Here is a 14916-nt window from a genome sequence, read left to right on the forward strand (position 1 = left end):
CATGCATCACTTATGCCTCACTCTCTGCCTATATATATTGTCTTTCAGCCTGTGTATGTTAGAAGTGATCAAGGTACCTGGACTGAAATCATTAAATTAAGTCGGCCCATAATGCTTAGGCATAATAGAGGCTCTCTTTGCAATGCAACCCATTATTGTAAAAATATAATCTCAGTGTACTACTTGCAAAGAAATAAAAAAAATATGTCCTAGTGTTTGCTTACATGTTTTTCTAAACCAACAGTTATTGATGCATCAGTTTTTCTCGCAGTTGAAGCTAAACACTTATTTCACATATTGTAAATAGGTATCGTATTTGTCATTTTTCACTGTTGGCAAGTAAGTACAGTGGACCCCCCGGTTAACGAACTTTTTTCATTCCAGTAGTATGTTCAGGTGCCAGTACTGACCGAATTTTTTCCCATAAGGAATATTGTGAAGTAGATTAGTCCATTTCAGACCCCCAAACATACACGTACAAACGCACTTACATAAATACACTTACATAATTGGTCGCATTTGGAGGTGATCGTTAAGCGGGGGTCCACTGTATAGTTAGGCATAGGTATATACAAGTACAGTTATTATATGTAGTGTAGATTACCTAGAATAACCCCAAAAAAGTCAGTGACTTGTACCCATATGAGTGATGGAAAGCCTTGAGTAGTGGTTTGCCAAGTTCCTCCTTACATTCCTTTTACAACTTTCTGAAATCAGTTAATCAGTCCAGTAATTTAGTATTGATCTGAGGATTGCAGATAAATAAGGTTTTAGTAAGGGTAGGGAATGTGTAGACCAAGTGTTTACATTGAAGCACATAAGTTAGCAATACTTAGGTAATACATAATAAGGAGCTTTTTGTTGCAGTTATGGATTTAGAAAAGGCATATGATAGGGTGGATAGGGAAGCAATGTGGGAAATGTTGCTAATGTATGGCATAGTTAGTGAGTAAGTTTACTTAGGAACAGGTACAATTATCATACCTAGCAACGTGTGTAAATAACCTAGGATAACAAAAAAAAAAGTCGGTGACTTTTTCCATTGGGGTCCTTGTAATATTTTATTACAGTATTTAAAGCCTAGCTGTAAGATAGTAGAAATCGGTCATGATTATAATCTTAAAAATTAAAATGGCTAAGTAACTCAACCATGTGAAAACCACTTACAGTAAATTGAGGTACAGTAAGAATTAAGTAAACCGAGCTATTTACATGAACATTAGTAGGTACACGAATGTTAACTACATGTAAGAAATCACTCCCCTTTGTAGCTTCATTCATTAGTTACCTTTTAGCGCTCTTCCTGAGCAGGCTCTTGCAAGAACAGGCTTTGACATGTTTAGACAATCCATTCCACTCCTTTATTGTTGTATAACAAAAGGTGTTTGAGGTCTGACTACCTACTGTAGGTATGTGCTATAAAAGTGTGTTCTTTCCCTAGTGTTATACTGGTGATTTTAAGCAGTAAAGAACTTTTTTGTGGATAGTGTGGTGCAGGTTATGGTATGTAGAAAGAGGGAGATTATTTTCCATTAAAAGTATGCCTTAGACAGGGATGTGTCATGTTACCATAGTAGGTTAACATATAAATGGGATTGTAAAAGAAGTGTTAGGGACAGTGGGGAATTGAAAGTACGTAATACGTGGTCTAGCACGCTGCTCAAGTTGCATGCTTTATAACACAACATATACATACTTATTTGTCCTCTTCATGGAATGTACATTTGTTATTACCAGTTTTTGTCTGAAACAATTCAAATAAAGGTTCCTCATTGTCATTTATTCCAGACACTGAAGTGTCTTAATCCAACATTTATAATACAAAATGTTATTAATAAGGGTTCTGCATAGTTTAGTATATAGGTAATGGATATACAGAAACTAGTTTTTAATTGCTTTTTCCTAGAATGCATTTATTTTGCTTTGCCAAACTGCATCTTTCACAGTAACTATTATCCAGGCAATTTCTTCGATATTTTTATTAATGACCCTTTCATACTCGAGCATTATACTCCATTTAATGTACAAATAACAAAGTTTTACTGTCCTAGGAATATATATAAAAGAATCTGTACTGTAATTGATTCCTGTATATATTTTTTTAAAACAGGATGTTAAAAATTTTATTGTTCCCTCCAAACACTGAAATTGGTTTTGCTGTAATTGTATATTCTTGCTCTTTTTAGACATCTTTTTGGTTTCCCCTGTTCGTTATTTTCATTTATTAAATTTGTCTTTATTACAGTTGATAAAAGTATGGCACCCCCGTCCAGAAGATTCACCCATGTCCACACCACGCACCCGTTCACCTGCCAAGGGTGTGCGTACTGGGGGCACAAACTGTGCCATACCAGAAGCGCTCTCTATGCTCAATATGCTGGCTGAAGTTGCATCTGTAACTCTTCATACTGACCCTTCTGTCACTGAAACAAACCCATGTAAATCAAAGGTACAGTATTTTATTTTCAAACTACAGTGGACCCCCGCATAACGATTACCTCCGAATGCGACCAATTATGTAAGTGTATTTTTGTAAGTGCGTTTGTACGTGTATGTTTGGGGGTCTGAAATGGACTAATCTACTTCACAATATTTCTTATGGGAACAAATTCGGTCAGTACTGGCACCTGAACATACTTCTGGAGTGAAAAAATATCGTTAACCGGGGGTCCACTGTATTACTGGGTGTATTTAGTAGTATTGTAATGAATGACTATTAGTCTCTTACATAAATAATATTTTTCTGTTCCTCTACATTATGATAGTATTAGATATCTTCAAGGGAAGTGTGTTGATGTTGTTGATTCAAGGAATTAGAGCTATTCTTATTTTCATTTTTCTGTCAAACCTGATTACCTCCCATTTTCCCAGGCACTGAATGATCCCTACAGGCTTAACCCTTTCAGGGTCGACAGGCCCTCTCCCAGACGTGTTCTCAGGGTTGCCAAATTTAAAAAAAAAATGTTTTATCTTATGAAAAGATAGAGAATCTTTTCCTGATCATAACACCAAAAGTATGAAATTTGATGGAAAACTTATGGAATTATGCTCTTGTGAAGTTAGTTGTATCGGCGATTTTGCCCACTTTGAGCCCTATTTTCGTCCAATTCCAGTGTACTAGTCGACAAAAATCATAACTATTTCGCTAGAACTCCATTTTTTTCTATCGAATGAGTACAAGAAATCACCCATTTACCGATTTCAACTATCCAATAAAGTCAGAATTTAGCAGTTTTGCCAATTTCACACAAATTTCAAAAGATGCCAATTTCCAAATAGGGTCCAGAATAAACAAGAAAGACATTCCTGTCACTAAAATAACAGTTCCTCTGTTCATTAGTCACATCCCCAGGCCCCTCTTACATTTCTTCAGCTCTCCACTTTGAATTTTTATTCTCACAAAAAATAGAAGATTTACTGTTATGCAGACTACTGTATTAGTGTAGAAATGGTATAAATAATATCAGCGCACTTGTGAAAGAATATTAGATTCACCAGTTGACGTGTATTGGACACATGGCATGATTTGTTTACTTTTGAACTTTGGCAAAAATCGAACATTTCTGCTAATTTGAGCTCAATTTCAAGGTACTTTTCATTGTGAAACCAATCAAAATCATCTCAATTTCTGTAATATGTCTTCCATTCTATAAAATAAGACCAGGAAAACTAGAATACAACCCTAAATACCACACGAAAATACAGTGCAAAGTTGCTGTTTTAAACCAAAAACACTGTCAAAGTTTTTTTTTTCCCATTACACACTGTGTGCTGCAGGATTTTTTTTTATACTGCACACACTGACCACATAGACCCATTATTTCATATGTAGGCCTACCAGCTTTCTCTTGCTAGATTTGAGGGCGCTAGAATTTATGCGTACTGGTACGTCAAAAACCCTGGCGCGTAAGCCGTACTAGTACGTCGGAAACCCTGAAAGGGTTAATACTTCCATTTGAATATAATGCAGCAGTACTGTTGCAGCCTAATAATTCATATTTATGTTGAAGAATGAAGTGATTTCTGTCTCTAGTTAACCTTTATGCACTTACCGTGAGGATTTTGGGTGCTCAGTTTGCTCAGGTTGAAATTAAATCTTGTTCTTTTTTGTTATAGCATCTTGTTAATTTTTTATTTATTTGGATAATGAGTAACAATTACAATATTTTAACTCTCCAAGCTTATTTACACAATACAATGATGAACATAGCAATCCTTTATGCTATTGTTTTCTATGGGGAGAACAGTTGCAGAGTTCCAGAAGTTACAGACAACAGTTACATATCAACTTAAGATCACAAAAGTTAAGGAGCTTCTGTAGAATGAATAATACATTGATCAAAACCTGTCACTATTTTATCACCTCAAAAAGTTAACTTTTATATTAGACAGACTTTGAGACATTTCTTAGTACTAAAAAAAAAAAAAAAAAAAAATTGCTACAATACCTAAGCTGAGTTCAGTTTTTGAGAGCTTTGCTCATTTAGGAATGTAGGTAATAATGTAGACTGAGCTAATGCCAAAGAATTCATTCCTTGTACTGTAATCCTTATAGCATCATTCTATGGAGTTATTAATCATGAAACGATGTATTTTTAATTCTGATAGATTTATAAGCTAGACAGTTTTCTGACTCAAAATATTGTTTATGACATAAAGGAAGAGAAGATTTCTCATGTGAATAAAGGTTTTATTCTTTACAAAGAAAACTTAAAATATTTAGCACCTTCAAAACAACATTTTTTTTTTATTTATTATCACACTGGCCGATTCCCACCAAGGCAGGGTGGCCCGAAAAAGAAAAACTTTCACCATCATTCACTCCATCACTGTCTTGTCAGAAGGGTGCTTTACACTACAGTTTTTAAACTGCAACATTAACACCCCTCCTTCAGAGTGTAGGCACTGTACTTCCCATCTCCAGGACTCAAGTCCGGCCTGCCGGTTTCCCTAAACCCCTTCATAAATGTTACTTTGCTCACACTCCAACAGCACGTCAAGTATTAAAAACCATTTGTCTCCATTCACTCCTATCAAATACGCTCACACATGCCTGCTGGAAGTCCAAGCCCCTCGCACACAAAACCTCCTTTACCCCCTCCCTCCAACCTTTCCTAGGCCGACCCCTACCCCTCCTTCCTTCCACTACAGACTGATACACTCTTGAAGTCACTCTGTTTCGCTCCATTCTCTCTACATGTCTGAACCACCTCAACAACCCTTCCTCAGCCCTTTGGACAACAGTTTTGGTAATCCCACACCTCCTCCTAACTTCCAAACTACGAATTCTCTGCATTATATTCACACCACACATTGCCCTCAGACATGACATCTCCACTGCCTCCAGCCTTCTCCTCGCTGCAACATTCATGCTTCACACCCATATAAGAGCGTTGGTAAAACTATACTCTCATACATTCCCCTCTTTGCCTCCAAGGACAAAGTTCTTTGTCTCCACAGACTCCTAAGTGCACCACTCACCCTTTTTCCCTCATCAAATCTATGATTCACCTCATCTTTCATAGACCCATCCGCTGACACATCCACTCCCAAATATCTGAATACATTCACCTCCTCCATACTCTCTCCCTCCAATCTGATATCCAATCTTTCATCACCTAATCTTTTTGTTATCCTCATAACCTTACTCTTTCCTGTATGCACTTTTAATTTTCTTCTTTTGCACACCCTACCAAATTCATCCACCAATCTCTGCAACTTCTCTTCAGAATCTCCCAAGAGCACAGTGTCATCAGCAAAGAGCAACTGTGACAACTCCCACTTTGTGTAATTCTTTATCTTTTAACTCCACACCTCTTGCCAAGACCCTCGCATTTACTTCTCTTACAACCCCATCTATAAATATATTAAACAACCACGGTGACATCACACATCCTTGTCTAAGGCCTACTTTTACTGGGAAATAATTTCCCTCTTTCCTACATACTCTAACTTGAGCCTCACTATCCTCATAAAAACTCTTCACTGCTTTCAGTAACCTACCTCCTACATCATACACCTGCAACATCTGCCACATTGCCCCCCTATCCACCCTGTCATACGCCTTTTCCAAATCCATAAATGCCACAAAGACCTCTTTAGCCTTATCTAAATACTGTTCACTTATGTTTCACTGTAAACACCTGGTCCACACACCCCCTACCTTTCCTAAAGCCTCCTTGTTCATCTGCTATCCTATTCCCAGTCTTACTCTTAATTTTTTCGATAATAGCTCTACCATACAATTTACCAGGTATACTCAACAAACTTATCCCCCTATAATTTTTGCACTCTCTTTTGTCCCCTTTGCCTTTATACAAAGGAACTATGCATGCTCTCTGCCAATCCCTAGGTACCTTACCCTCTTCCATACATTTATTAAATAATTGCACCAACCACTCCAAAACTATATCCCCACCTGCTTTTAACATTTCTATCTTTATCCCATCAATCCCGGCTGCCTTACCCCCTTTCATTTTACCTACTGCCTCATGAACTTCCCCCACACTCACAACTGGCTCTTCCTCACTCCTACAAGATGTTATTCCTCCTTGCCCTATACACGAAATCACAGCTTGCCTATCTTCATCAACATTTAACAATTCCTCAAAATATTCCCTCCATCTTCCCAATACCTCTAACTCTCCATTTAATAACTCTCCTCTCCTATTTTTAACTGACAAATCTATTTGTTCTCTAGGCTTCCTTAACTTGTTAATCTCACTCCAAAACTTTTTCTTATTTTCAACAAAATTTGTTGATAACATTTCACCCACAACAACATATATTCTGTAATTAGCCTATACAGTAGGGCCCCACTTTTACGGCAGGTTAGGTTCCAAGCTACTGCCGGAAAGCAGACATCACAGAACGCCATATTTTCCACTTAAAAATGCATATAAATGCCAGATAACAAGTTTACACTAACATATATTAAGTTAGCAATAGAACTAGGCTTTAAAAGCAATAAAAAGTAAAATACACACACAGTGCACTCATTACTTACCTTAAAATATTTGTAGTCCTAATGTAGGGCGAGAGGTGAGTAAACGAGGTAAATAAGAGAGGGAGAGAGAACAAGTAAATGAGAGAGGAGAGAGATGCAGAGTTATGTAAACAAGCAGATGAACGCTTCTGGTTTTGGTTCATACACATAACATCTCATATTTGTTAATTTAATCTACTGTGGGGTGTATTTATCATGTTTGTGTTATGTAGCATGTTTATTATATAATTTTGACCTTGCTCGCAACTGGATTTGCTCGTTTGCAGAGTCAGTTTTCCTCATTTAAATTACGTGTAATTGAAATGTAGTTACGTAATTCATTCCAGTGGAATTCTAGGCACGAGAATATACTTTAATAATTTCCCTAATATCAACTCTACAGCTTATTTATCTATCACAATTCATGTAATATGACATAATAAACAATATTAATAACATAGAAACATGATATATACACTAGAATGAATAAAATACATGTCATTAGGTATATGGCTAGTGGTGGTGACAGCAGCCTTGCATATTTCAAATCTTACCTTACTAATAGGTATCAGTATGTCACCATTAAAGACACAGCATCAACAACACAGCCACTTGATACTGGAGTTCCGCAGGGAAGTGTCCTTGGTCCCCTGCTCTTCCTCGTATACATCAATGATCTTCCAAACGTATCTCGACACCTGAACCCCATTCTCTTTGCTGATGACACGACTTATGTCAACTCTCACCCTAATCTTGCAACCCTCGACACCATTGTTAATGAGGAGCTGATCAAAATATCGACTTGGATGACAGCCAATAAACTTACGCTTAACGTTGACAAAACCTGCTACATTATGTTTGGTAGCAGAGCAGGAGATGCGCAAATTAACATTAAGATCGACAACACTCTAATTACCAGGCATAATGAGGGCAAATTCCTAGGCCTATACCTCGACAACAACCTGAACTTCAGCACCCATATCCAACACATAACCAAAAAAGTATCCAAAACGGTTGGGATCCTCTCCAAGATACGATACTACGTGCCGCAAACTGCCCTTCTCACACTATACCATTCACTTATATATCCATACCTCACCTATGCTATCTGTGCTTGGGGTTCAACTGCAGCAACATACCTAAAGCCAATAATAACCCAACAAAAAGCCGCAGTACGAATAATCACTAAATCCCATCCCTGGCAACACCCCCCCCCCACTCTTCATAGATCTAAACTTACTCCCTGTTCAGTACATCCACACTTACTACTGTGCAATCTACATCTACAGGACCTTAAATTCCAATATTAACCTTGACCTAAAACGCTTTCTTGATAGTTGTGACAGAACCCACAGGCACAACACCAGACACAAACATCTCTATGACATTCCCCATGTCCGACTAAACCTTTACCAAAAATTCAGTGTATGTCAAAGGCCCTAAAATCTGGAACACTCTACCTGAAAATTCCAAAACTGCAGACACATTCATCACCTTCAAAACTACCATCAGAAAACATCTTATCTCCCTGATACACCCTGTCAACTAATAATACGAATACCACCTGGTGGTTCACACTTACTCACCCATTTGACCATAAACAGAAATATCAATCTCAATCTCAAAATAATGAATCTTAACTAGTCAAAAGTTGGCCTGTGATACTCCAATACTGAAACTATGTATAGTGCCAAAACAAAAGCATTCACATTGCTAAACTCACAACTAGTATTTAGTCACTTAGCCATAATACCAACTTATCTCATAATTCTGTAACATTTTAAACCTAAGATTTAATATAAGTCTGCCCGAAATGCCTAGCCATGCTAGGCGTTCTAGTGGTACACTCTGTAATTATTATTTTACTACATGTAAACCACACAATAACCAAATTCTGTAAACTCAGCATTGTAATACTTAGAGAATAAAGTTTGAATTTGAATATAGGGCCACCACAGCGGCCATTCCTGCTCCTGACTACATGTGTAGAGAACCTAGGATAACCCAAAAAAGTCAGTGACTTATAAGTGCTACACTCTTAACACCTTGACTGTTGCAACCCCAAATCCTGAGGTGACTCCTGGTGTCACAAAATTCCCCCCCCCTCACCCCCCTCACCCCCCCTCACCCCCCCTCCCACCCAAAAAAAATCTTATGAAATGATAGAGAATTTTTTCCCGATTGTAATGACATCAGAAAAACGAAATTTTATGGAGAATTGACAGAATTACTCTCTCACGAAGTTAGTGACCTCGGCGATATTTACAAATCGGCGATTTCACCCACTGAGCTCTATTATCGGTTAATTCCATTGTTCCAGTCAACCAAACTCGTAGTTATTTCTTTAGAACCTCATTTTTTTCTATCGATTGAGTACAAGAAACTGCCCATTTACCGATTTCAACTACCTAATAACGTAGTCAGAAATTTGCAATTTGGCCAATTTCACGAAAATTAAAAAATATGACAATTTCAAAATAGGGTCCAGAATGAACAATGCAGACATTTCTGGCTCTAAAATAACATTTACTTTGTTCATCAGTCACGTCTCCAGCCAGGCCCCTCTGATATTACTCTTGGTTTCTATTTTGAATTTTTATTCAAACAAAAAAAAATAGAAGATTTACTGTTATGCAGACTACTGCAATATTGTAATAATTGTATAAATAATGTCAACCCATTCATGACTGCATATTAGAATGGCTACTTGGACATTTATTGGAAAATGACATCATTTGTTTACTTTTGAACATCGGCAAAAATCAAACATTTCCCCTAATTTGAGCTCCATTTCAAGGTTCTTTTCATAGTAAAACCAATCAAAATCACCTTTATTTCTATAATATGTTTTCCATTCTATCAAATGAGACCAAGAAAACGAGAATACAACCATAAATACTATACGAAAATAGACCACAAATTTGGCATTTTAATTTAAAAAAAAAAACGGTTTGAGTTTTTTTTTCTCATTAGGTACTGCGTACTGCAGGATTTTTTTATATGGTGCACACTGACCACACAGACCCATTCTCTCACATGTGGGCCTACCAGCTTTCTCCTGCTTGATTTGAAGCCGCTAGAATTTATGAGTGTATATACGTCAAAAATGGTGGCTCGTAAGATGTATATATACAACCAAAACAGTCAAAGGGTTAAAGGAGGGGTTTGGGATATTGGCAGTTTGGAGGGATATGTTATGTATCTTTATATGTATATGCTTCTAAACTTGTGTTCTGGGCACCTCTGCAAAAACAGCGATTATGTACGAGTGATGTGAAAGTATTTTCTTTCTTTTTGGCTCACCCTGCCTCGGGAGATGGCCCACTTGTTAAAAAAACGAATACAGAAAACAATGACAAATCATTATAAAGCACTAATAAAATGGATAAATGAACATTTAATATCACACTTACCTTTATTGACTTGTTGGTGTATGGAAGACAAGTACATGTAGGAGGCAAGAGGAAAGCGAGTTTATTATGCTTCAGTATGACTAATATCATCTCTATGGCTTATTTATCTATCACAATTCATCTAATATGACATAAACAATATTAATAACATAGAAACATGATATGTATATACTCTAGAATTAATGTATATACAGTGGACCCCCGGTTTACGATATTATTTCATTCCAGAAGTATGTTCAGGTGCCAGTACTGACCGAATTTGTTCCCATAAGGAATATTGTGAATTTGATTAGTCCATTTCAGACCCCCAAACATACACGTACAAACGCACTTACATAAATACACTTACATAATTTGTCGCATTGGGAGCTGATCGTAAACCGGGGGTCCACTGTACTCTGAAATAAATAAAATATGTCATAATGTATGCGAGGGATAAGTGGTGGAAGTGTTGATGGGTTTATAAGGGCCACTGAGAGAAGCCGTACATATTAGTGGTGGTGGAGGCAGCAGCAGAACCCACCACCACTATTCACACTTAAAGAATGTATGTAATTTATAAATAAGAAGTATTTACATTTTAATATATAAACAAGTAAGTTTATTCAGGTATACTCAAATACAGTTTCATACCTAGATTATCGTACATAGCAACATACAGTGGACCCCCGACTTACGATGGCCTCAGCCTACGATAAAACCGACTTACGATGCTTGTCAGCGTAAAAATTTGACCCCGACCTATGTTGAAAAACTCGACTTACATCATTCATCCTGAATGCGGCCGACTGGCCTGAGTGCCTCAGCTGAGCTAGTGTGACATTGTTTACAAGCCAGGGCAGATGGTTGCACACATACATTCGATAAATTTTGTATTATTCCAGTGTTTTTAGTGCTTGTAACTGCTAAATAAGCCACCATGGGCCCAAAGAAAGCTTCTATTGCCAACCCTGTAGTAAAAAGGGTGAGAGATACTGTTGAAATACTGTACTATTGTACCACGGTCAGCTGTACTACTCGAAGATGTGGAGAGACTGTTGTTGGTGTGGCTTATCAAGAATACCGAAAAACAATTAACCCAGAGGGTTAGCCACCCAGGATAACCCAAGAAAGTGTGTGTGTCATCGAAGACTGTCTAACTTATTTTCATTGGGGCCCTTAATAATCTTGTCCCCCAGGATGCGACACACACCAGTTTACTAACACCCAGGTGAACAGGAAAAAATGCCTGGAACTAGTGCTCATATTAGTGAATTTAAGGCTGGCAAAGGTTGGTTTGAGAGATTTAAGAATCGTAGTGGCATACATAGTGTGACGAGGCCTGTTCTGGAAGAAAATGCCAAACAGGACCTATATTACTCGGGAGGAAAAGGCACTCGTCACCACATCTTCAATAAAGGTAAGTGTCATTTATTCTTCATTTAGTGCATGCACAATATATATTGTGCATGTATCCTTCTTTTTGTGTGTAGGAAAATGTATATTTCATGTGGTAAAAATTTTTTTCATACTTTTGGGTGTCTTGAATGGATTAATTTGATTTCCATTATTTCTTATGGGGAAAATTAATTCGTCTTATGATAATTTCGTCTTACGATGTGCTCTCTGGAACAGATTAACCCTTAAACGGTCCAAATGTATATACACTTTTTTCAATATTTGAAAGTATATAAAAAAAATGTACATCTTTTTTTTTTACATTTGAAAATGTGTAAAAAAACCTTTATCTACATTTTTTTTTATATTTGAAAATATGTAAAAAAAAAACATAGATCTACTTTGGGAGCACTATGGATTTGAACGTCGATCTGTTTGGACCATTTAAGGGTTAATATCGTATGTCGGGGGTCCACTGTATTTGTAAAGTACCTAGGATAACCCAAAAAAGTCAGTGACTTACTTCCATTGGGGTCCTTTTATATTTACACTTATATTTACTTTTATACATACACTTTTATATTTACACTTACCTTGGAGGAGATGTTAGTTTAATTAGTTTGATGGAGGAGATGCTGGCAGAGGTTTAGGGTGGTGGAAGATAGCAGGGTGGCATTATGTTCATTGGCCCGATACACATCCAACAACATTGGAGAGTTACTTTCGTGTCGTTTTTCTATCACTTACTCACTTAACTTACTTGCTACACTGTTAATTCTACACTTTATCGCTGGCTGGCACTATATCAGTACCTGCTGCTTTAGTATTGTACATGCCGTAGAATCACTGAATCACTACAGAAGGCACATTCTCCCCTCTCTCTTCCTCCTCCACTTTGGTAATTTGCTACAAGTTTTTTCTTGAATTCTGTTGTGTTTCTTTCCTTCTTTACCACAGGGCTGGCACTAGAAGCTTTCTTTGGGCTCATTGTGGCTTATTTAGCAGTTACAAGCACTGAAGACAATGGAATAATACAAAATATATCAAATGTACACATGGAATCGTCCTCCCTGGCTTGTAAACAGTGGCACCCCAGCTGTACATGGAGTAGCCGGGCCTGCTCAGGGCACGCGGACATGTTCAGGACGAATGTCCTTAACGGAGTTCTTGGGCATTAGCCGAGTCAATATTTTGACGCAAAAACGTGTTGCTATCCGATTTTTCGTTACCTGAGAGTCCACTGTAATTTGAAATGTCTGTATTAGCGGAACGTACGTAGGTTTTTCAACTAGCTTGAATGTACAGGACTGACTTGACATCCTATTGTACATGGGTTCCAGTTAATTTTAATATACAGTTCACTGTCAGTCCATGGTATCCTAACTTTGTTAGTTATTGTATTTACAGATGCTTCCCATAATGATACATTTTTCATTACCACTTTTTTTTTTATTAAGGAGAAATTTATAGATAACATTTCACTTCTATTCAGGCCAGTAACGCAACAAGCCGGAAACCAAGTGACTATGAACTGCTGACCTTGGAGCATGTGTCCGGTATGACAGACAACTTGCTTGTTAAACTCTTCTCTGAATTCGAGTCTAATGAAATGTGGAAGAGATTCACATACACGTGTGGTATGCTTCCTGCGGCCTGCTCCAAATACTTCCAAAGCTTTGGAAGTGAACACAAGGCACGATCAGGCATGAAATCTCACCTTCAAGCCCACCTTAAAAGTCTTCTGGAAGTTCACAAAAGTAAGTAAAAGATGGTCCACTCGTATGTTTTTTGTGAAATTGGTGCACAGTAAGGCCCTAACTTATGACATTTCGCACTTATAATTTTGGCACTTTGGAACCAACTCGTATTTTCAATATTCTGTGAATTAAATTTAACTTTCCTTTTAAAAGTAGTAGCACCATTACCGTTGAGGTGTGCCAGTGGAGAATTAGTGGAGTATGTTACCTTATGGAGAGTCTCTCCAGAAAGGTGATTGTTTTGGTATCAGGGGAGGCATAGCACTATTGCTTGGTGTAAACAAACTAGTTGTTTCTCTTATATTCATCTATATCACCAGTTATCAGCAGTTTGGAGGGATATGTTGTGTATCTTTATACGTATATGCTTCTAAACTGTTGTATTCTGGGCACCTCTGCAAAAGCAGTGATAATGTGTGAGTGTGGTGAAAGTGTTGAATGATGATGAAAGTATTTTCTTTTTGGGGATTTTCTTTCTTTTTTGGGTCACCCTGCCTCGATGGGAGATGACCGACTTGTTGAAAAAAAAAAAATCACCATCTTGCTTTGTATCTGGATATTAACCATGACACTCAAATGGAATAAGTGATGCTGGAGGTGCCAAGAAGGCAGTTAGGCGTTTTTTTGAAAATTGTGGTCGAGTCGAGTTGGGAGGTGGTGGTGGTTATGGCTGGTAGGTTACTCTCACAGTTAATGTAATGAAGTTAAACTAATTACATATTCTTGTGCCTTAATCATTTACCTATGATAGCTGTATATATATAATTGTTGAATATGTTGCCATTGATAATAAAGGGTGAAAATGTTATTAACCCTTTCAGGGTCCAGACCCCCTGATGAAAACTTGTTCTCAGGGTTCAAAAGTTAAAAAAAAAAAAAAAAAAAAATATAGAGAATCTTTTTCCAAAGGTAATGACACCAAAAGTATGAAATTTGATGGAAACTTGCAAATTATGCTTTTGCAAGGTTAGCAGTTTCAACAGTATTTCACCCACTTTGAGTAATATTTTAGGCCAATTCTATTGTTCCAGTCCACCAAATTCTTAGCTATTTCACTAGTATGCATTCCATTCTATCAACTGAGTTCAAGAAACTGACCACTTAACTATTTCAACTACCCAGTAAAGTGACCAGGTGTTGCAGTCTTATTCATAAAGTTGTTTTTCTGTATCTATAATATTATGAAAGAAATACATACTCCAAAACTGGGTTACCTGGAGAGTGTTTCAGGGGTCAACACCCCTGCAGCCTGGTCTGAGACCAGGCCTCATGGCGGATCAAGGGTCTGATCAACCAAGCCGTTACTGCTGGCTGCATGTGAACCGACGTACGAACCACAGACTGGCTGATCAGGTACTGACTTTAGGTGCCTGTCCAGTGCCTT

The 14916-nt window shown here is 37.5% G+C and overlaps 1 protein-coding gene and 1 long non-coding RNA gene across 3 annotated transcripts in view; both read left to right on the forward strand.

Annotated features, from left to right (window-relative positions):
- Window positions 1-14916, forward strand: part of LOC138852996 (uncharacterized) — a 150182-nt gene that overhangs the window by 23305 nt on the left and 111961 nt on the right. The window lies entirely within an intron of this gene.
- Window positions 1-14916, forward strand: part of LOC128700895 (uncharacterized) — a 91252-nt gene that overhangs the window by 1748 nt on the left and 74588 nt on the right. For both annotated transcript variants that reach the window (XM_070087011.1, XM_070087012.1), the window contains exons 2-3: window positions 2246-2449; window positions 13268-13532. In XM_070087011.1, the coding sequence (XP_069943112.1) occupies window positions 2246-2449; window positions 13268-13532 (469 nt within the window). The remainder of the gene's footprint in view (window positions 1-2245; window positions 2450-13267; window positions 13533-14916) is intronic.

This window comes from Cherax quadricarinatus, chromosome 20 (assembly GCF_038502225.1).
Source record: "Cherax quadricarinatus isolate ZL_2023a chromosome 20, ASM3850222v1, whole genome shotgun sequence".
NCBI lineage: Eukaryota > Metazoa > Arthropoda > Malacostraca > Decapoda > Parastacidae > Cherax > Cherax quadricarinatus.